Source organism: Gobio gobio (genome assembly GCF_949357685.1).
Source record: "Gobio gobio genome assembly, chromosome: 19".
Taxonomy (NCBI): domain Eukaryota; kingdom Metazoa; phylum Chordata; class Actinopteri; order Cypriniformes; family Gobionidae; genus Gobio; species Gobio gobio.
In genome coordinates, this window is record NC_137112.1 from 29,022,891 (window position 1) to 29,047,652 (window position 24,762).

General features: G+C 37.1%; 1 protein-coding gene across 6 annotated transcripts in view; it reads right to left on the reverse strand.

Moving 5' to 3' along the window:
* Nucleotides 1-455: 455 nt before the first annotated feature.
* zmynd8 (zinc finger, MYND-type containing 8) overlaps nt 456-24,762 on the reverse strand; it is a 34,852-nt gene continuing 10,545 nt past the window's right edge. For 3 of the 6 annotated variants that reach the window (XM_079845227.1, XM_079845231.1, XM_079845229.1), the window contains 15 exons: nt 22,362-22,454; nt 22,158-22,245; nt 22,002-22,057; nt 21,836-21,913; nt 21,626-21,741; nt 20,738-21,234; nt 20,417-20,554; nt 18,666-18,827; nt 17,705-18,268; nt 12,200-12,703; nt 11,095-11,294; nt 6,173-6,253; nt 5,995-6,073; nt 4,978-5,217; nt 456-2,048 (listed from right to left, as the gene is read on the reverse strand). In XM_079845227.1, the coding sequence (XP_079701353.1) occupies nt 1,873-2,048; nt 4,978-5,217; nt 5,995-6,073; nt 6,173-6,253; nt 11,095-11,294; nt 12,200-12,703; nt 17,705-18,268; nt 18,666-18,827; nt 20,417-20,554; nt 20,738-21,234; nt 21,626-21,741; nt 21,836-21,913; nt 22,002-22,057; nt 22,158-22,245; nt 22,362-22,454 (3,072 nt within the window). In that variant the 3' untranslated portion in view covers nt 456-1,872. Of the gene's footprint in view, nt 2,049-4,977; nt 5,218-5,994; nt 6,074-6,172; nt 6,254-11,094; nt 11,295-12,199; nt 12,704-17,704; nt 18,269-18,644; nt 18,828-20,416; nt 20,555-20,737; nt 21,235-21,625; nt 21,742-21,835; nt 21,914-22,001; nt 22,058-22,157; nt 22,246-22,361; nt 22,455-24,762 lie in introns of all 6 variants that reach the window. The other 3 variants (XM_079845226.1, XM_079845230.1, XM_079845228.1) reach the window with 1 other exon arrangement.

Here is a 24,762-nt window from a genome sequence, read left to right on the forward strand (position 1 = left end):
CGTTTCTGAACTTTCTGTACCCCCTAACAGCTCTGTTGCAATCTCACAGGCCACCATTAAACTCTCTGTGCTTCCTGTCATGGCCACGGAGGCCAATTCTGAACTCTCTAAGCTTCATGCTACGGCTTCAAAAAAACTCTCTGAGCTCTTTGTTGCAGTTTTTCCATGGTTTCCAGCTCTGCCTTGGTTCCATACCCTACAGTGGTCTCCTAGCCTGAAGTCGTCGTACTCAGATTCTAGTCAGAATATACTGAGAACACTATGATACTGCTCCATTGGGCTGTGATTATGAGGCGTGTTTCAACCAAACCTGGAAAGAAAATGCCTCTGCACTCAATTGGATAGACCTACAATCAATCAGAGCAACGGAGCGGCACATAGTTGTCAACAGAACTTTACAGTACACTTTTTTTCTATTGTTAATGTCAATCATTCATCAAAGTATGACTCCAATGTGAAACATTTACATCAGGTGTTCTCTTTAATTCACTTGCACCATACAAAAACTATTAATTACAATTTAGACCACCAGATCTTTATTTATATACAATATGTAAACATCTATCTGTTCTTCTTGACTGCTCTCCTTTACTGTACATGTTTTGGAATAACATATTTATGCACTATTAATAGCATAACATAGAGGAATGTTTCTGTTTGTGGTTCATAGATACAGTATGTTATGGGTTCATAAGAAGTTGTTCTTTAAACATTGAGAATACATCGTCAAAATAAATGCTATTTGCAAAATTATAACCCAACAAAAAAGTACTTTCTGTGTTGGTGTGAAGTTACAGTCCTGGCAAGGATATTAAAACCTCATTTAAATAAACCAATAATAAAAGTTATTCAGGTATTTTTGAAAGATCAGGAAAGAACCATAAATTACTAAAAGTAATTTATCATCTTCAAGGCAAATAATTTTTTGACACCAACAATATAGGCATGACAAAATCTGTCATTCATCACTGGTCTAACACTAACTTGCAACTGTGAAACGTAAACGTACGTTTAAACTGTTAAAGGTAAACGTAAATAAAAAGAGAGATCCTACAGATCGACAGGATCAGGTGAACGGGCCAAACACAAAAAACTGAAGGCATTTAAGATATATTACAGGAAACCAAATAAACAGAGCCTCAGATTTATAATGCTCACTCTTATCTAGTGATAATACCGTTTTGCAACATGTTTCAACCTTCTCCTTTCCATGGAGACACGAAATCGAACAGGATAAAGTAGTCATCATTTGTGAAACAGTCTTTAAACTCGTCTTAGCGAGGTATGGACAAGATATAATGTAGTCTCTTAGGTTTTATATAACCAAATGTTCTTTTGATAAATTAGCATAAATAAGATATTCCAATGAATACAGCACAGTACTCTTCTTAAAAATACTAAAAAATAAAATAACCACATTCTGTACTATTTTTTGGAATTGTAAATTAAAAAAAACATGTCGCTGTAACCATTTTTAAAGTGAATGATGTGACTCATTCTTTTAAGATTATACCTGCAAATCAAGTGTTTTGAAATATTATAAATATAATTTTGGCAACATTAAAAACATGAACTCAAAGGTTATCAGAGCCCAAATACCCACAAGACTTAAAAGAAAAAGAAATAAACTGGTCATTCTTTTTACAATCAAACTCAACAGAGAATCGGACAAACCTCTCAATCCTACAGCAGGAAATGTTTGGATGGCCTTTTGAACATTCAGACATAGTCATAACAGAAAAAAAATACAAAAGCACAATCAGGCAAGACAAACGTTAGTTAAAAGAGTTTTTGTAGTGAAGAATTTGACAACATCTATGTACACCTGTACAAACGTAAGTGCTGTTGTAGTGTATGTTTTGTACATGTGAGCTAGGACATTGTGATAGTGACATTGTCCTTAGCTTTATCCGCTTCACTGTCTTTGTCTGCAGGTGTAGCAGATACAGTCTCTCTAGGTGAGTTGGGTCCATTGTTCGGCTGCCCAGGAGCTTTGGGAGTAACATCTGAGCTGCCTTCTGACTCTTGTTCTTGCTGTGATGATGTTGCTGAAATTCACAAAGTCATTTGATATAATTATTAATAAGACCAGTCATTTAATCCATATCTATGTGTGTATATATGTGTATACGTGTATGACACATACATATGCTTTAAATTGACCAAAAGTAACAGAAAAGATATTGTCACAATACATTTCTACTTTTTACGGTTATTTAAAACGTTTTAAACTTGTCCTTATGATGATACCTGCCAATAACGGGCATTCAGACAAAATTTGGTGTTTCTGTCCATTCAAGTGTAACTCAATCGGGGTTCCCACTCTTTTTCAGTGATCATTTTCTAGGACTTTTCCAGGACATTATCAATTTTACTATGGCAGGAATAGAAGACAAGTCTCCCCCCCCCCCCCTCGTTACAGTGTCAATATAATTGAAAACAATATTGGGAATATTTTAATGTTTTGTTTAATGTAATTGTTTGGGCCAGTGATGAACTCCTTGTTCTCGGCTAAAGAAAAAACAAAAAAAATTTTTTTTTCCAAGACAACAACATTTTACAGACATTTTCCAGGTTTTCCTGGACGAGTGGGAACACTGCTCAATGTAGTCCTGGCGCGCTTTCTGTGTGTGTGATTAACAGACATTGTGCCTGTACGTTGACTAGGTGGGGACATGTTCGGTTCACTTAGTTTTGTAGTGGCCATGACATATTAACTCGGGGGAACGTGATAATACACTATATTGCCAAAGGTATTGGGACACCCCTCCAAATCATTGGATTCAGGTGTTCCAATCACTCCCATGGCCAAAGGTGTATAAAATCAAGCACCTAGGCATGCAGACTTCTTCTACAAAACTTTCTGAAAGAATGGGTTGCTCTCAGGAGGTCCATACATAAAGACATGGATGAGCGAGTTTGGTGTGAAGGAACTTTACTGGCCTGCACAGAGTCCTGACCTCAACCTGATAGAACATCTTTGGGATGAATTAGAGCGGAGACTGTGAGCCAGGCCTTCTCGTCCAACATCAGTGCCTGACCTCACAAATGTGCTTCTAGAAGAATGGTCAAAAATTCCCATAAACACACTCCTAAACCTTGTGGAAAGCCTTTCCAGAAGAGTTAAAGCGGTTACAGCTGCAAAGGCTGGGCCAACTCTGTATTAAACCCTACGGATTAAGAATGGGATGTCATTAAAGTTCATGTGCATGTAAAGGCAGGCGTCCCAAAACTTTTGGCAATATAGTGTATGTCGAATTGTTATGTTGAGGGAACGACATTTATTTCTTGTGGCCACGAGTTTAATGCGTAAACAAACCTCGATTATCAGAAATTATATTATTAATAAATAATTTTTTTTATTTTGAATTAAGGATGACAAAAAAAGCAGAATTAAGAAACTATTATATTAACTATACTACTATTATATTAAAATATATTGTGCGATGTTGCCTATAGACAGCATTCAAATGAAGTTTGCTATTATCAATAAATGATAAAAGATTGTTTAAGAACATAAAATAATATAGATCTACAAGAAAATATTTTTATCCATCCTATCCCACAGCCTTTACTGATCGTGTCTTTTTTAATAAATATTTTTATATTATTATTATTATTACATAGACCTCTATAGTCTATTAATTAGTAGCCGAGATAAAATTAAATAGATTAACAGGGAACATTTACAATATTTACAAAACATAGGCTAGGTAAGCAGGCCTATTAGTAAATGAGATTAACCGGATAATAAAATAAATAGCCTATATACAAATATTAAACAAAAGTAAGATAGCCTACATATCAGTGAATGGATTTAAAAGACTTTTGGTCTTTTTTCCTCTCCTTTTTTGTAACTTATATGCGCTTTTAACACACAGCCTATTATTAGGCTAATAACAATTTTTCAAAATTCATTTGAATGCTATCACAGGCACGAGTCTATACTACATTTTTAAATGGCGCTCATCTATTGTCACATACTGGCGTAGCATAAGCCTAAAGAAATACAGTCATAAAGTCAAAAGTTTATTGGCATGAACGGTCATTTACAGTACTTACAAAACATAAATAACATAATATACAGAACGTTAATTAAGTAAAGAGATACATTAAATGAATTAAAAAAATAAAACAAATACAAAATGAATAAAAAATAACCAATAATAATAATTATTATTATAATAATCTTATACAAATATTAAATAAACAAAGAAAAGATCAGTGAGTAGCTTTAAAAGACCGTGGGATGGGATAGATAATTTTTTTTCTTGTAGGCCTATATTATTTTAAGTTCTTATTCTTTTAACATTTATTGATAATAACAAACTCCATTCGAATGTTGTCTATAGCCAACATCGTGCAAAATACCTATAATATGATGTAATAGTAGGTTAATATAATAATTTATTAATTCTGGACTTTTTTGCCATTCTTAATTTAAAATTAAATATTTATTTATTTATAATATACATTTCTGATAATCCCAGGTTGCTATAGTCTCGCAGGTTTGTTTATGTATAACTCGTGGCCATGAAAAAAACATGTAGGATCTCGTGGCCACGACATGTCGTATATCTTTGAGTTCTCTTTAGCATCTTATCGCGCTTGAATAGTTTAAAAGCATTTGGAGCCTGATCATATAATGTAACGCTAGCCAAAGGATGCCAGGAAAAAACGGATGCTGCATTAAATATTTTTAACATTAAAATTATGGAAAAAAAATGAATCACAAAATGAACATGTTACAGTTTTTTTGATCAAATAAATGTAAGTGTGGTGAGCATAAAAGACTTCTTTCAAAACATTTAAAAATCTTAATTTTGAATGGTAGTGTATATTTATCAGGTAATTTATACTATATGACCCGACAGACATAAACATAGTTACACTAGTAAATTATGATAATTTTGTAGTATATGTATAGTTCAATAAGTCTGTTGGAGTTGGAGTTCCTAGCCCCATACTATGTCTTACCAGACTGTGTGCATGATTTCATGTGTTCAGGCCAGTGTGCTTGTTGGCAGGGATAGTCGCAGTAGCTGGTGTTCCAGCAACAGTAGAAAATAGCCTCCTTTCTGCAGTTTGCACACCACTGCTTCTTTTTTGTTTCATCCACGGCCTGCTGTTTTTCCACCTCCATCTGCTTTTTGACCTCGGTCACGATTCGCTCTCGCTCCTGCTCCAGACTCTGCCTCATCTCTGCCATAGTTAGCTCTGAGTACATTGGTACCATATCAATATTACAGACTTTAAATTCTTCGCTAAGAAGACATTAAACAAGGACATGTGCATGCTCATATATATTTATTAGTGTTGGGCAATTGATTAAAAGGTGCACTGTGTAAAACATTTTCAGTAAAATATCCAAAAACCACTAGGCCAGTGTTATATATTTTGTTCAGTTGAGTACTTACAATATCCCAAATGTTTCCAACTATTTGTAAATCGTGAGAAATTGTTATTTTAACCAAGGAACCGGGACGTGTGAGGGAGTCGCCTGTCAATGGCTTCATTTCTGCATTCCCCTCTGTTTCCAGTTTTATTTTGCAGAAACGCTTTACTCTCAATGCAGTGTGAACAAGTGTCATCATAGCAGCCGCCGAGCGAACGCACAGAGTAACGTCATAACATAATTTTCAACACACTAAGATGTATCTAATATGATCAATAGAGCTGCGTTACCTCATACTCATGACCGGAAAAGCGGAAATGGCGCCGGCGACTGTCATAATAAAAGTCCCGCCGAATTGTATCATTGGTGCATACCCAATTAAATAAACATTTAAACATAAATTTTTAAATAAAGTTTCCAAACTGGTTTTTGCAGCAATGTCCTTTTTGTTTCCTCAAAGAACATTTAATTGAACAGTTCTTAAAAGGAAAAAGAAAATCTAAACACTTTTCCACTATAAAGAACCTTTTGTGGAATGGAAAGTTTCCATGGGTGGAAGAGGTTCCTCATTATTAAGAGTGTATGAGAAAATTACATACCTAAATTGTGCTTCATCTCCGATAACTCTTGTTGATGTAGCCACTGCAGCTTTTCAATTTCAATTCGCAACCGTCTAATCTGTAACAGGGTAGAAAGACTGTTTTATTCATATTCTGAAGTTGTTAAATAATTCACCAATTGTGCTTAGCTCTTCTCCAGATTTACTTTAATACAAACCTCAGCTATTGTGTTTCCCGACGTACTCTTAGAAAGATCATTATATATCTCAGTCATCGTCCCTTTAATTGCATCCATGATCTATTAATAGTTTAAAAACAATCAGTTACACAAACACATAAACAATTACATTTATGGACCAATTAAAATGGTTTTCAACTAAAGACAACCCTCTACGCACAGTGTGCAAGGTGGCAATAGAATCACCAATTGGCTAGTAAATCTTTTTGTTTACTTGTTACTAGGGCTGGGTATTGACACAAATTTCACAATTCGAATTCGATTCACAAGCTTTCGATTCGATTTTCGATTATTTTCGATTCAATTCAATATCGTATCAGGTATAATACATGGAAAATGTTCTCAAGGAAAACTAATTTCTAACTAATGTTGTAAACTATGGGAGTCAGTTGATACTACATTAGCCTACTAATATTGAAGGTAAAAATTAACTGATTTGTATGCAAACACTTAAATGACACTAAATTGTGTTTTTTTTAAAATATAATAATAAAGTTATAATATTAACTTTACAATTACATAATCATAATTCTACTCCAATTCCTTTTTTTTAAATATAAACATTTAAAGGGTGGCATAAAAACTTGCCAGATTTATTAAATATTGAAGAACATTGACAATGAATATCCTATGTAATGTGGTGCATTTAATTAGCAAAATGCTCCTCTCTAGAGTAAATTTTTCTAGCTGACTAACGAGTTTATGGACACTGGATATGGTTTTTCTGAGGTAACTGACGTTATGTGATATTGTTTACTTGTAAGCCGTTTTACTTACATCTTTCTGCGGTTGAAACACTGATTGAGCGATTCTATGTGACATGATACGGATTTCGGTAAGTTGTCCTGTATCTTTTACCACACTTTCAGAAGCTCATTCGTGCTTATTTCGCGCTGTTACTGGTATTAAGGTGAAAGAGAAGATCTGTTCATGTTTGCTCCGCGCTGCAGGTTCTCTTAAAGAGCACCTATCATGGAATTTTGAAATGTACCTTTCATGTAGTGTGTAACATAGATCTAAGTGAACAAAAACATCCTGTGATAGCTTGAAATATGACAGTGCACCGTATATATATTTATTTTCTTTCAAAAGTAAGAGTCGACTCGGAGTCATTTTTAAGAATCGTTAGAAGACCGAAGCTTTTTCTCTGACTAGATGACGTCAACTTGTCAAGTTATTTGAATACGATACGCCCACTTATTGCGCTCCAAGACGCCAGTGAAAACTAGAAAACATCATGGAGACGAGACGCCAGTGAAAACTAGAAAACATCATGGCGACGAGACGCTGTGTTCTGAAGTGCCACTCAAAAGCAAACTTCTTTCATCTGCCCAAGGATGAGCATTTGAAGACTAAGTGGCTTGAAGACAAACCATACATCGTCGCGATTGTGTGTTTATTAGTCGTCAAATGTATGTTTCGCGATCTCAGGAAGCTTTTATTATGGACTTCTATTATGGCACATGGTTCTTCTTCGTCTGTCTGTACCATACATGAACTCCATGTGCACAGAGCGCCCTCCGGCTGCCAGTATGAATTGAAAACAACACATAAGAGACTCAATCGCTCATGATTAGGCTATAACTGCCCATTTTGAGGAAGTATTGAATAAAAAATACTCCTCATGATAGGTGCTCTTTAACTCAGCTGAGCTGCGGCAGAGCGGTCTCACGCCACAGCGCCAAAATGGTATTAATGTTTTAGAATTTCGCAAAAAAAAAAAATAGACTAATCGATTCTTGGGATTTAAGAATCGATATTGTTTTGTAAAAGTGAGAATCGATTAAAATCGAGAAATCTATATTTTTTACCCAGCTCTACTTGTTACTACTTTTGTTATACACACACATACATATAATTTGATGAGCTGTTGGGTTTATGAATATGAATCATGTTGTCAGCGTTCCCTCAAACTGATTTGCTGAAATCAAAACATGGACAGTAACAGACGAGAGCCAGTCAATGAGATTGCCGTTTGCGCATTAGTTCCACCCACTACCGGAGAAACCAGCATATCGTGTGCTTTTTCTTAAAAGCATAATAATTCCAAATAAACTACGTTATTTTGACCTGGAAGCTAAACGAAAATATACAGTGAGGAAAATAAGTATTTGGACACCCTGCTATTTTGCAAGTTCTCCCACTTAGAAATCATGGAGGGGTCTGAAATTGTCATCGTAGGTGCATGTCCACTGTGAGACATAATCTAAAAAAAATCACAATGTATGATTTTTTAACTATTTATTTGTATGATACAGCTGCAAATAAGTATTTGAACACCTGTCTATCAGCTAGAATTCTGACCCTCAAAGACCTGTTATGCTGCGTTCACACCAAACGCGAATAGAGCGTCTGGCGCGAGTGATTTCAATGTTAAGTCAATGGAAAGGCGCGTTGACGCGCGTCTGGAGGTCTCGCGTTGCGGAAGGCGCGTTTCGCGCGGCGCGAAGGACGCGAATCCGCCTCATTCGTGCGTCCAGTTCGCGCGAATGGCGCGAATTGGACGCGAATTGAGCGTCTTGCGCGATACGCGCGTTACACGCGAATGGTGCTTTTGTGCATTCAGCGTTTGAAGCAAATTCGCGTCTGACGCCCGAGTTGAAAATTTTGAACTTTGGCGTCAATTCGCGCCGCGTTAACCAATCAGGAGCCTGCTTGCTGCTGTCACGTGGTAAAGTGACGTGTATGAGAAACCCTGCATAAATTAAAAATAGTACTATTGTGTCACAAAATGTAGTTTTAAGACTTTTTCAGGTGGGAATGTAGTTGTTTAAAGCTCAAATCTGGAGAATTTAGAGAGCGCCTATTTTAAAAAAATTATCTTGTGTTTTTGGAGTTGTGAGATCCAGGCGATCACCGGGCAATCACTGCTCATAACCCCGGCGAAGGCAGCCTTTCCTCTGCCAGTCCTTCTGGCGTCTGCCGCTGGCTCTGATGTCCTGTAGTGGTTCGTTTTGTGTAGATCTAACGGCCGAGCTTTGCTCTCATGAATCTATAATTTGTTGTCTGCCAAATCGTTTTGACTGAGGGCAAAGAGAGGTTTCATAACTTTATATTTTAAGGATATTTAAATATACATGTAGTGAAGATAATGTAGGAGTTGCCTGGACCACATTTGTGTGGCTATTAATGCTTAATATATATGTTTAATGAAAATGAAAAGAGGCAGAGTGGTGTTTTATGACATATTTCTCCTGGAGTGCCTTGAACGCGCGTCAATTTCGCTTCAAACGCTCGATTTCTACGCGCGTCCAATTCTCTGCGGAAAACTAGTCAAGTGAAACTAGACGCGGTAGACGCGATTTTGACGCTCAATTCGCGTTTGGTGTGAACGCAGCATTAGTCTGCCTTTAAAATGTCCACCTCCACTCCATTTATTATCCTAAATTAGATGCACCTGTTTGAGGTCGTTAGCTGCATAAAGACACCTGTCCACCCCATACAATCAGTAAGAATCCAACTACTAACATGGCCAAGACCAAAGAGCTGTCCAAAGACACTAGAGACAAAATTGTACACCTCCACAAGGCTGGAAAGGGCTACGGGGAAAATTGCCAAGCTGGTGAAAAAAGGTCCACTGTTGGAGCAATCATTAGAAAATGGAAGAAGCTAAACATGACTGTCAATCTCCCTCGGACTGGGGCTCCATGCAAGATCTCACCTCGTGGGGTCTCAATGATCCTAAGAAAGGTGAGAAATCAGCCCAGAACTACACGGGAGGAGCTGGTCAATGACCTGAAAAGAGCTGGGACCACCGTTTCCAAGGTTACTGTTGGTAATACACTAAAACGTCATGGTTTGAAATCATGCATGGCATGGAAGATTCCCCTGCTTAAACCAGCACATGTTCAGGCCCGTCTTAAGTTTGCCAATGACCATTTGGATGATCCAGAGGAGTCATGGGAGAAAGTCATGTGGTCAGATGAGACCAAAATAGAACTTTTTGGTCATAATTCCACTAAACGTGTTAGGAGGAAGAAAAATGATGAGTACCATCCCAAGAACACCATCCCTGCTGTGAAGCATGGGGGTGGTAGCATCATGCTTTGGGGTGTTTTTCTGCACATGGGACAGGGCGACTGCACTGTATTAAGGAGAGGATGACCGGGGCCATGTATTGCGAGATTTTGTGGAACAACCTCCTTCCCTCAGTTAGAGCATTGAAGATGGGTCGAGGCTGGGTCTTCCATCATGACAATGACCCGAAGCACACAGCCAGGACAACCAAGGAGTGGCTCTGTAAGAAGCATATCAAGGTTATGGCGTGGCCTAGCCAGTCTCCAGACCTAAACCCAATAGAGAATCTTTGGAGGGAGCTTAAACTCCGTGTTTCTCAGCGGCAGGCCAGAAACCTGACTGATCTAGAGAAGATCTGTGTGGAGGAGTGGGCCAAAATCCCTCCTGCAGTGTGTGCAAACCTGGTGAAAAACTACAGGAAATGTTTGACCTCTGTAATTGCAAACAAAGGCTACTGTCCCAAATATTAACATTGATAATATTATCTCAGGTGTTCAAATACTTATTTGCAGCTGTATCATACAAATAAATAGTTAAAAAATCATACATTGTGATTTCTGGATTTTTTTTTATAGATTATGTCTCTCACAGTGGACATGCACCTACGATGACAATTTCAGACCCCTCCATGATTTCTAAGTGGGAGAACTTGCAAAATAGCAGGGTGCTCAAATACTTATTTTCCTCACTGTATATATGCTAAATTTATACTTAGCCTCTAACAGTGGAGAGTAAAATCTAAGAATTTATTAGCCAATGGCTAATGACAGACATTATTTAATCGCCCAAAGTGAAGATTTAGTCGCATATGCGAGTGATTTACTCGCATTGAAGAGGGTTGAAAGATGTTGTTTTTCAACCCCAATTTCTATCAGCAATCTCACTTTGTTAGTGTACTTGGCTATGTCTGCCGCTACATCTGCAGATGTGGTGGGGATCTGGAAGTCTCCGGTGGTGGAAGTTGATGATGAAGAGGAAGAGCTGACAGTGACTCCTGCCATCATGGTGGCCGTTACCGGTGTGCTGGTCACCAAGGTGACTGCAGAGGTGGAGGTATTGTGTGGGGGGTCTTTCTGCTGCACAGCTGGATTTAAACACACCAACAAATGTAACACAATGTTTTCATAATGAGATATAAAATATATAGCATTTTTCGCATTTATATTCACATGAACAGCACTTCATGTTGTACATTCTCATTATGTAAATCTTGAACACCTAGAAAGTTACGGACAGCAGTTTTAAATATACACTACTATTCAAGTTTTAAATTTGTACGATTTTTTATGTTTTTAAAAGAAGTCTTTTCTGCTGACCAAGGCTGCATTTATTGTATCCAAAATACAGCAAAAACAATAATATTGTGAAGTATTTAACCATTCAAAATAACTTTTTAAAAAAAATTTTTTATTAGAATTTATTTAAAAATGCAATGTATTCCTATGTTGGTAAAGCTAAATTTTCAGCATCAGTCTCCAGTGTCACATGATCCTTCAGAAATAATTCTAATATGCTGATTTGGTGCTCAAGAAACATTTTATTATAAATATCAATGTTGAAAAATTTGATGAATCTTTGATGAATAGAAAGCTCAAAAGAACAGGATTTATCTTGCTTTCCATTTTAGATAAATTGTTGTCAACATTGCTAATAATGTTTCTTGAGCAGCAAATCAGCTTGTTAGAATGATTTTTGAAGGATTGTGTGACACTGAAGACTTGAGTAATGATGCTGAAAATTCACATGAATAAATTTCATTTTAAAATATATTCAAATAGAAAATTGTTATTTTAAATTGTAAAAATATTTCACAATATAACTGTTTTTGCTGTATTTTGGTGGATCAAATAAATGCATCATTGGTGAGCAGAAGAGACTGCTTTTAAAAACATTTAAATCTTACTATTTCTAAAAAATTTTAACAGTAGTGTATATAAATACACATTTATAGTAAGTTACTTCTTCAATAAAACGTATTGAACTGAATACCTTTCACAGCCTGTCGTGTTTGGTATCTGGTGCTGGATGAAGGCTGTTGTCCGGACGAGGATGAGGAGACCTGCGCTTGCTGCTGTGGCTGTTGACTGTGCTGCACCTGCGTTAACACCTGAGCCTGCGTGGCAGGTTGCGTTTGGCCCTGCTGCTGCCTATGCACCTTCTGCATGTGCCACTTTTGAGAGGATGTTTGAAACTTGGTAGTGGGGTTCCACACGACGGCCCGCTGCACCACGGGTACGGTCTCTCTGGGCAGTAAGGGACGCTGTTTCTTTATTGTGCTGGTGGAGATGGGTGAGGAACTGTTGGTGGTGGAGGGAGTGGTGATGGGGAGGGTGGAGGAGGTCAGAGCGTTGCTGGTCGGAGCAGCTGTGAGGGGTATTATATTAAGCGGGACGGACATTGGGGACTGAGATGGGTCTTTAATAGTTGGGGAGGAGGAAAGGGCCGCTGAGTTCTGAGGTTGGGTGAGAGTGCTTGAAATTGCAGTGGCTTTACCTGCAGTCAAACAAAAATATGAGAGCATGAGACAGGGTTATTATAGTAAACTAAAACATTACTAACATTTTCATTACTGGAAATAAATGATAATGGAAAAAAAAAATAAAAAAAAATAAAAAATAATAATAATAATAATAATAATAATAATAATAAATATATATATATATATATATATATATATATATATATATATATATATATATATATATATATATATATATATATATATATATATATATAATAAAAATATATAAATTATTAAAACACACAAAAAACTAAAAAACAAAGGAAAATATAAAAACAAAAAGTAATTCAAAATATTGTCATATTTAAAAAACAAACAAAAAAACCCAATAAAAATGACAAAAACACAAAATTACTAAAACTTGGAAATGGAAAATATATATATAAAAAAGTAATTCAAAATATGAATAAAAACTATAATAGTATCTCAATAATGATTCTAAAATAAGACAGAGAACAGCTTAATTTAATTTAATTTACCTTAATTCATAACCAGGGTGACACTATAAACTGTGAAGCAATAAATGACTAAATAGTTTCTTCTTTGTGAAACATAATTTTTCAACAAGAAATTTGCGTGTTAATTAGTTTCTGTTTTTGTCCATTTAAACGGCTTATCCCCCACTTACAGTGGTTCACATAGTTATATGTTAAATGTGTACTCACTCAGTAATTTATTTGGTGAAGATAAATATGGCAGTCATCTTAGACTGATATCTAGATATAAGAACTATACATTATCACTTATTACACGGCTACTCAGCAAATAAATAAATACATGGACATGAAAAATAGATTTGAGGTGAAATTATTTTACAATCTTACCTGCTTATTATCTTAAGACGTCAGCAACGACAACGTTTACTACAACGCACACCACATTCGGCTTAGCAACCAGACGAACCCTATTAATACTATTAATATATTTTTTACTTCAATCGAAAACTGACACTGTGACAACAAGATGGCGTCAAGTAAGTTTGCGTTCGTATGAAACGAAAGCGCGCGTCCGCGGTATGATACGAGCGTGCATCAGACAGCTAAATGGCCCGATTGACCAATCCACATCAAGTATTTAAGAAAGCCGTGTAATAAATAGACAAATATGCCATGAATGAATGCTAAATTCACGTTAAAAAAGTTTTCGCTTGCCGATGTCAATTGATTTGTTTATTTTGTGAGTGTCTGATAATATTGGGGTTATTGAGATAAAACATGTAGTATTCGACAGGTTGTGTGATCTGACGGGCTGTGATTTTGTTGACTGATTCAATGTGGGAAAAAAATCACTAGACACCGGAAACTTGTCTAATGGCAAATGTTAAGGTGTAATAGACGTTTCTAGAAGTTTTATCTTGATTTAAAGAAGTTGGGTTAATAGTATTATTATTAACTGCTCTATTGGGTTGCCAACTTTAGCAAAGAGAAATAAAGGCTAATCTAAGCAGGGCCGTGCAGAGAGTTCTTCAGGGGCAGGGGCTCAAATGTAAAAAATGGGCAATATATATATATATATATATATATATATATATATATATATATATATATATATATATATATATATATATATATATATATATATATATATATATATATATATATATATATATATATATATATATATATATATATATATATATATCCTTATGCTCATCAAGCCTGCATTTATTTAATCAAAAATACAGAAAAAAAACAGTAGCCTAATATTGTGCAATTTTATTACATTATGTTCTTTTTAACTTTTTATTAATAAAAGAATCTTGAAAATAGTATCACAGTTTCCATCATTGACATTAAATCCTCATATTAGAATGATTTCTGAATGATCATGTGACACTGAAGAGTGGAGTAATGATGCTGAAAATACAGCTGTGATCACAGGAATAAACTATATTTTAAATTATTTTAAAATAGAAAACCATTATTTTAATAATATTTCACAATATTGCTGTTTTTTATCAAATAAATGCAGGCTTGATGAACATAAGAGACTTTCATAATGCTGCATAATATTCAAAAATGGTAATATAATAAAGTCCTTTCACGTAACCATTTCGCCTGCCTACACTTCACATAATAGGCCTGTATAGGTGCCGGTGGCACGTGGGGTTTGTTAACTTTGATAGTTTCATGAAATAGTAAACGGTGTATCAATATACATAAATACAAGTGAATTTAACACTTACCATTAATGCGACTTTTGCTGCTGCTGCATGGTTTTGTGCAGGGATTTGTTTGTTAAAATCCATTTTGTCAGTGATGCAATTTATAAAATGAGACAAATCGCAGGAAGTCGTTCCACAAACGTTAGTTCGTCTGTCCGTGTCATTTTCAACCGATTTCGGAATAAGAACATAAAATTACCGTTTCACATCGCCCAATGGAATTTGAACTTGCTTTGCCAGATCACGATTGGTTGGTGTATATACATGACAAACGGGCATTGGTGAATTGTGTAATACTTTAAAATATATAATATATAGATTTGTAATTAAATCAACACATTAGCTCTGATTATGGATGCAAAAAAAATATTGGTTTACTTTTTTCCCGTAAGGCCACACACTCTCTGAAAGGACCATATTTGGCTCGAGAGCCGCTTCCGAACAGAGGAAAATCAGCTGTCAATCAAAACGCACGCGACCCATAGCAACGCGTTACGGCAACGCCTCAACAGAAATTGTCCGACTTTTGAGCCGTTCGTTACCATTGTACATTGTCATGTTATAATAATTACATTTATTTCGTTTTATTGACCACGATATTATCATTGATATTTGTCTGAGAGGGGCACTTTTGATTCATTTTGAAAAAGGGCAGGGGCTCGAGCACCCAAAGCCCCCCCCCCCCCCCTGCACGTGCCTGAATCTAAGTTATCTTTATAGGAAAATAGGGGACACTTGAAATATTTGTACTGTACCACAAAGTGTCATTTCAGTTTATTTGCCTTTGTTTTGCTCCTAAAAAGATTGATATATTATATGTAAACAACTGAATGTCTCTGAGACATGTCAGTAAAGCATTTTTAAACAATGGCATTTAAAAATTAGAACTAAAATGTTGCAACCATGTATGAATGAAAATGCATATTTTTCATGTTACAGAGAACTTATAAGTATACGCTCATGTGCTTGAGACATTTTTGATAATTTTGTGATTTAAAAAACAACAACAACAATAATGAGGTCCACGGTTACCATGAAGTCACCATGAAATCAAAATGGAGTATTCTTATTTTTTTAACTAGAATATTGCCGTATTTATTATAAACTATTTATCCATGCACATTGTTATTAATTAATTTTTTAATTCATGTGTCTTTGTAATCTTTAATTAAACAAAATTCCCCTCCATATGCTGCTGAACAGCAATTTTGGATTTTCAGCAGGGTTTGTTCAAAAAGCCATTTCACAGAAAAGACTATTGCAACTTTCATGCCAACTTTAAAGCCTTCCACGAACGGCCATTGATATACACTCCCCTAAAGGATTATTAGGAACACCTGTTCAATTTCTCATTAATGCAATTATCTAATCAACCAATCACATGGCAGTTGCTTCAATGCATTTAGGGGTGTGGTCCTGGTCAAGACAATCTCCTGAACTCCAAACTGAATGTCAGAATGGGAAAGAAAGGTGATTTAAGCAATTTTGAGCGTGACATGGTTGTTGGTGCCAGACAGGCCGGTCTGAGTATTTCATTATCTGCTCAGTTACTGGGATTTTCACGCACAACTATTTCTAGGGTTTACAAAGAATGGTGTGAAAAGGGAAAAACATCCAGTATGCGGCAGTCCTGTGGGCGAAAATGCCTTGTTGATGCTAGAGGTCAGAGGAGAATGGGCCGACTGATTCAAGCTGATTGAAGAGCAACTTTGACTGAAATAACCACTCGTTACAACCGAGGTATGCAGCAAAGCATTTGTGAAGCCACAACACGCACAACCTTGAGGCGGATGGGCTACAACAGCAGAAGACCCCACCGGGTACCACTCATCTCTACTACAAATAGGAAAAAGAGGTTACAATTTGCACAAGCTCACTAAAATTGGACAGTTGAAGACTGGAAAAATGGTCTGATGAGTCTCGATTTCTGTTGAGACATTCAGATGGTAGAGTCAGAATTTGGCGTAAACAGAATGAGAACATGGATCCATCATGCCTTGTTACCACTGTGCAGGCTGGTGGTGGTGGTGTAATGGTGTGGGGGATGTTTTCTTGGCACACTATAGGCCCCTTAGTGCCAATTGGGCATCATTTAAATGCCACAGCCTACCTGAGCATTGTTTCTGACCATGTCCATCCCTTTATGACCACCATGTACCCATCCTCTGATGGCTACTTCCAGCAGGATAATGCACCATGTCACAAAGCTCGAATCATTTCAAATTGGTTTCTTGAACATGACAATGAGTTCACTGTACTAAAATGGCCCCCACAGTCACCAGATCTCAACCCAATAGAGCATCTTTGGGATGTGGTGGAACGGGAGCTTCGTGCCCTGGATGTGCATCTCACAAATCTCCATCAACTGCAAGATGCTATCCTATCAATATGGGCCAACATTTCTAAAGAATGCTTTCAGCACCTTGTTGAATCAATGCCACGTAGAATTAAGGCAGTTCTGAAGGCGAAAGGGGGTCAAACACAGTATTAGTATGGTGTTCCTAATAATCCTTTAGGTGAGTGTACGTATCCCCGGGACCCACAGCATATTGAGTTTTTCAGGATTGCTTGAAAAGGCAATGACACAGGCAGGTGAGCTAAAGCAGGTTGGAAATAAACTTTGCAGAACAGTGGATCCCCAGGAGCAGGGTTGAAGACCTCTGCCCTACACTACACTCCTGCCTATACGGGAGAATGGGATTAATGCGGAACGCTTCTTTGATGTCTTAAATTCACTGCGATTCCATCTTATACTGAACAGTTGGCAGCCCTATGCTTTTTTAACAGTGATTCATAAAGGAAATCTGACCTTCAGTTTTGGAGGCTGTGGGCTCTTTGAGTGCGGTGACAGCGGCTGAATCTTTCCTGTTCCTCTTCCTCTCCTTCCCTGCCTGCTCTTCCCCCAGGTCAATGACCAGCTCCCTCTCAGAATCTGAGTCCATGTCTACATCCACAGATGCCGGCTGTCCGGCCTCCTCAGAGCTCTTGGGTTTGTCTCTGGAATCTGAGGATACTTGAGCCGCTTTCAGTTTCTCAGGAGGTTCTTTCTCTGAGTCCATACCTGGTTTGTCTTTAGCTATAGGGTTGGAGGTGCTTTTTTGGCTGGTTTCTCCTTTGGTTGCTGTACTGGCTGTAGCAGCGGACTCTGTGCTGCTGTCTTTTTCCTCACCAGCAGCAGCTGATGGTTTTGACTTTTTCTTGGGTGGGTCTTTCACATTTTTATCATCGGCTGCTTTTTTGTCGTCTTGGCCACTCTTGGATTTCTGTTCATTGTCGCTGCCGTATTCACTGTCGCTGGAGTCAGACTTGTCGGATTCCTCTGAATCGCTGTGCTCTTCGCCTTTACACACATCCTCAGATATTTCATCTATACCTGTGAGACAGAACAAACATAATGTCCATTAATTCTTCATAAAAAAAGCTTTGTTAAATAAACGACTGCCAGAGCGTAACTAACTGACTAAAACAGGAATATTTAAATAGTCAACAAATCTTTTTTGGTCAATTTCATAAAAAAATGAGAAATCAAAAAGTTCTATTCTAAAAACTTAGATATTCCCAAAGGTGTATTGAGTTAAGCAAAACTATACTCTAATTAACACAGAATAAATAGACATAATAAGTCAAATGTTTTTTATTGAATGGTGTGTGAATGGCACCAATGTGAAGAAAACACTGTAAGCTGTTGCCACTGCAATTTTATATCAATTTAAAGTGTGGAAATGGTGTTTCCATGAACGCTTCAGAACCTTTTGTGTTTCTGAACGCACCCAGCTGTGCTTTGCAGCTCTCTATGGTCTTGTCCAGGTTGAGTTGGAAACGGCTTTTGATTTGTCTCTTTGGGGAGGTGAGGGAGGGCTGAGCCCCCTGCTGCTGTTGTTGCTGGACACTTTCACTCAGCTCCTTCAGGTCCATCTCGGCCTTACTACGATCTGAAAGAGATCACAAGGCTCTCACTAGACCATTATGAGCATATAAAAGCATATGGGCTGAATTAAAGCTTTTGAGAGTGTTTGCCAATTTTTAGTACAAAGTACAAAATATCTTGTAAAAATAAGATCTAGGATGATTTAGGAAGACCAAGCATTATTGTCTTTGGAATAACATTTATCAATGAATTATCCACAATAAGACCAATACATACATTTATATTTCAATTTGTAGCCTTCAGTTTGGAGAACAGTGGGCAGAATGTGATGTAACACAGTGGGCAGTTTTTTAAACTTGCTATTTATCAACGTATCTTGGAATAAATGTATCATGGTTTCCACAAAAATATTAAACACCACATCAGTTTTCAGCAATTGATAATAATAAGAAATGTTTCTTGAGCAGCAAATCAGCATATTAGAACGATTTCTTAAAGGGGTACTTCAGCGCTGGGAAGATGAATGTGTATTTAAACTGGGTCATTTATGTAGTAGAAATGTGAAATTATTTTTGAATTTGGTGCCTTCTAGACAGAGAAAAGGCAGAAAATGTATTTTTGTCTCATGTGAATGAAAGACAACAACTCACAGAATGCACTTGCTTCGCTGCCCTACGAGGCCACTCCCAAAGCCACGGCCACTGGTTATCACTTGCCCACCATTACACCCCCCCCCCCCACACCGTTGTTTTGATTTTCATAGTAATAAAATCATCTCGTTAGAGAATCGACACTACAATTAAAAACTGAACGTGTCTTTTCAATAAAGTGTGAGTGAGCCGAACGAAAGTCACGACACAGACGCAGCAGGAGTCAGATTTCATTCATCACGAGAGCGAAGTAAGAGCTGAGCAGAGCTGAGGTAAGCGCGGCAGTCATTCACGGCGCGTGTCCAGTCTGGCGCGTTTTCAGTTCATGCCTATGGAAGCTTAACTTTCATAGGAATTCATTCAAAAGTTGAAACATTCACTTTGCGCCGCATTGCTCCGTTATGAATGCCCGAGCCGAGCGGCCGTGAGCATTTACATTCTGTGAGTGAGATCCCGCCCCTATGGGCAGGTTAATAACATGCGGAACTAGCTCCTTCTACTGGCTGTAGTCTCTAGCCTCTGGCCAAAAAATCCTCAATGATGCAAAATTACGATATTTGCGTCATCTGAGGATTTTTTCCAGAAATAAAGTGCATAATTCTCTTGTCTCAGGGGGACATGAGGGGGGAAAGTACCATAATTTGAATATACAACAGGGTTTTTACTGATACAAAGCTTAATGCTAAATCGCTGAAGTAACCCTTTAAGGATCTTGTGACACTGAAGGTTTCAGATTTGCCATCACAGGAGTAAAATCACATTTTAAAAATATATTTAATATAGAAAACTGTTATTTTAAAATGTAATAATATTCAAAAGATTACTGTTTTTACTGTTATCAAAATAAATGCAGCCTTGTTGAGCATAAAAACTTCTTTCAAAACCTTGAAACCCCACATTTTTGAATGGTAGTGTAAATTCAGAAAATAAATGTGTCTATTTTTTGATCAGATTAAACAATCAGAGAAATAATCAACAGATTAATCAGCTGACGGAGGTTTACCAAGGTTGAGGTTGAGGATGCTGCCAGTGGTGGGGGTCTTCTCCTGTTTACCCGGGGTGCTGGGAGCTGGTGAGTGGAAGGGTTTAGGGCTCTCTAAGGTGTTGCCTGTGAGACCTGCTCTAGGAGGGGCAGGCGATGCTGTAAGAGTAGAAATTAGCTTTAATTATATATACCGCAATGTGTCTACAACTATAGAAGTACAAGGTTTTGGCAGGTTGCTTCAGATCTCTACTATATCCTCAAAGACCTTTTCAATATATTTGACAAGTAGACCTTTACATATGCAACGCAGCAGTGTGTATGTTTCAATTGTATATATACCAGTGCAATCCAGTGACTCCTCTCCAGTGCTATAATGGGGCAGGGCTGCTCTAGCATGACCTTTCTCTGCAGTCTCCTGTTCTCCATCAGATCCCGTATGGGCAGAGGAGTTAGTGCTCATTGGTGAACGAGGCATATCCGTCAATGAGATTCGTCTTCCTGTCCCACCCCCTACGCTCCCACTGGACACCATGCTCTTGCCGACGAGCAACTTAGGAGATGCCGTCACATCAAAGCTGAACTTGATTTTCTCGAGTTTTTCAGGTTTGATGGAGCCCGCGCCAGGATTTCCCGGGTCCAGGAGCATCTGGAACTGGTTGTCTGGTGTGTAGGGTGTGCGGAATGGGGCGTAATTGAAGACTCCAAATTTTTTGCGGATGTTTTCTACATACACTTCCATCTCCTGCATGGCACTGTTGAAGATGCTCTTGGTCTTTTTCACAGAGAAGGGAATCTCTTTGGACATGAGGTAGCAGTTGTTAATAGGAACCCAGGCCCTGTATATTAAAACGAATAAAATAAAACAGAGTGAAGTTACGCTTGACCCACAACTGTTATTATTATATCTATAAATTATGTGAAATGTCAAGTTTTTTTTTTGTCTGCACCTAAATTGAAATGCAGCACAATATCCATCATACCCAATCAAAACATATTTGTTTAATAAACAGATATCAGAAGTACGATTTTGGAGAAATGTAGGGCTGCAAATTTCTATTTCTATGGAAATTTTTATTTTTTTATCAGATTAATCAGTTATTCAGATGGTCTATCAAAACGTGCAATTATGATGTGTTGACGCTCACTTCTGATTATGAATAAAAACTCTTATTGATTGACGTTTTGCCACATAGCGGATGGTCATAACATGGTTCAACTGTTCCTCACCTGTCGTGCTGCCCAAAGAACCGTGCATCCACTTGTCCATCTTTGTCTCGAAGAGCTTTGGCAGGCCAAAATGGGAATCCCTTCAGCTTGGCCCAGACCAGAGGGTGGGGGTTGCTCTGATGCACACACATATTTCATGAACAGATGGGTAACTCACACTGGTTACTATGTGAAGAAGGAATTTCATTTTGTTTAGTGTAAAACACTCACACATGGTTCACAAAACCAGTTGTCCCTTTTCTGGCATGCAGAGAGATAGCACTCTGGACAGACCTCGATCTCATTCATCTGAAAGGTAATTGGTGTTTAAAAAACTGGCACTGAACAAAGCATATGCATATTTCGGCTTCCAATTCTTATAATTTACAATACATACTTCATGCTCGCAGATTTTCACAATAACTTTAGCCGTTGCTGTAAGTTTATGGTTGCCTAAGAAAGAAAAAAAAACAGACGGAAACGTAGTTTTAACATAACATAAACACTCAGCAGAAACTAATTTGACAATTGTCTGGAACTGTTAGCAACCAACCTCCATTATAAATTATACAATTGTGCAAAATCCATTTCACATCAGCCAGGAAAGCCTCAGTGGAGCCGTACATTTTCTTTTTGATATTCTGAATAGGAACAAAAAGTGAACACACTAATTAAACCCTTTCATAATATGCCAGATAATATACATTCCTAAGATTTGAAAATAATAATTTTTCTGGATCAAATACTTTACTTTCACCTTTTCTAAAGTGCAGAGATCCATGGGATGAAATATATACTCTGCATAATCAGGATGCTGTTCCAATGACACTGGCTTCTGAAATGGTTCCGTCTGGGAAAAGAGAGACATTTTAGTATTGAAGTTCACCCAAAATTGTAAATTATTTACTAATGTCTTTTGATAACTGAATGACTATCTTTCTTCCATCGTACACAAAAAGAAATATTTAGCAGAATATCCAAGCTGTTCTTTATACAATGAAAGTGAGTGGTGACCATGGATATCAGGCATGATTTTGTTTGCTTAAAAAAAACACACAAAAAAAGTATTTTTCTCACAAAAAAAAGCTATCATATGGTTTCAAAAGATCTGAAATGTAGTGCATGAATTCTTCTGACAGCGTTTGCTGGATGCTTCTATAGTGCTTTTTTTTGTTGATAAAATCTTTTTTGGAGCTTAACAGCCTCTGGTCCCCATTCACTTTCACTGTATAGATATCTGTATAGATAGAATATCAGCATAAATATATTTTTTGTGTTCCACAGAAGAAAGAGCAACATCCGAGTAAATTAACTGTCCCTTTAAGAAACATCTTGTCTAAAGTGCAATAATGCCCTCAGTGTCTTTGCATGACTGCTATTGAGCAGATCATATTTCACTTTACCACCTCCACCACCTACGCCATTTAGACTATAGGCCAAGGTAGTAATACTATATGACTGATACGACATTAAGACTCCAAACATATTGGAGAAGTAGGAGACAAATAGGGTGGGGAATCTAGCTAGGTGATTTCTGCAGGACATTTGTTTTCTTTGTGCTTTTTAATGGTTTAATATCGCATTATCTGTCATTTTAATTTAAAATACGGCAAAATGTATATAGTTTATGGTAAACAATAAAGGGACATTCCCAGAAGTCTCTGCATGACATGATATTTTTAATAAATCATTTTTCAGTTTATTTATTTGTTATTAGTAATCTACATTGGGGTGTTCTGTGTTTCATTTTCTGTTATTTAGTGTATGTTTAAGTCATGCGTGTTACTCTGTTGGTGTTTTGTCTTCGTGTGTATGACCGTGTTCACTGTCTCTAGTGTACCGGCCATTAATGATGAACTCTGATTCATCATGTGGATTTCTATTGTGTCACCTTATATATAGATTTTAAAGTAAAAAGCATATTTAGATTTTGATCGTTCAAGTAGCAGGTTATATTAACATTATATCACTTAATGATATAATGGACAGGCATTAAAGTGGTTTAGATCATACCTGTCTGACCGTAACCTTGTTGTTTATGTAAATAGGGAATTATCTTATTTAACACCAGTAAAGTATGGAGTACTGCAAGGGTCTGTTTAAGGCCCTCTGCTATTTTCAAACATGGGATTCGTTTTCATTGATTGTGTCAAAGATATAACATTTTGGATGACCAATCATTTTCCACAATTAAATTTGGATAAGACAGAGATATTACTTATTGGACCAAAAAAAACTAAACACAGAAGTCCTTAGAATACAATTTGCATCTAGAAGGATCTACTGTTGCTTCATCCTCTACAGTTAAAGATCTGGGTGTTATATTAGACAGCAATTTGTCTTTTGAAAATAATTTTTCGCATGTTACATGTTATCTGTTTCTGATGCAGAAAATCTAGTTCATGCATTCAAGACCTTAAGACTGGATTACTGTAAAGCATTACTAGGTGGCTGCCCTGCATCCTCAATAAACAAACTCCAGTTAGTCCAAAATGTAGCTGCTAAGAGTTCTTACCAGATCAAGAAAACTGTATCACCTCCACTGGTTACCTATTAAGTTTTGTATTGATTATAAAGTATTGCTACAGTCTTATAAAGCCCTAAATGGTTTAGCTCCAGTGTGTTTAACTGATATTTTATCACGCTACAACCCATCACACTCTTCAAGGTCACAAAACCCTTTTGAAATGACTTTTGGTAGTACCTAGGATAGTCCACAAAAGGAGTTAGAGACATATCTCTTTAGTCAAGCCTTCAAATCATCTCATAACCTTGTACACCAGTTATACTGAAACTGATCAGATGCACATGATTATATTTTGCTTTAAATGTTATAAACAGCAGCTATCCTAATTATTTTCTATTTGCTTTTCTGGATCTCTTTAACTAGAGATTACGCCATATTCAGTTTGAATCCAGGCTCTTACGAATATTTCAGATGACCCAACACCTGTGAAGAGATGACGCCAACCCCTTTGAGGACTTCAGATGATGCCAATTCTCAATCAACATATTATCACATTCACAACATGTATATTTTCATTTTAAACTACTTTCATTTGGAGGTATTACCACTTTGCACCATTCCTTTGCGTTTGCACTAGATCTAGGCATAACTCTCTAATGTAAACTAAATCTTGGATCTGCTAAAGGAGGAC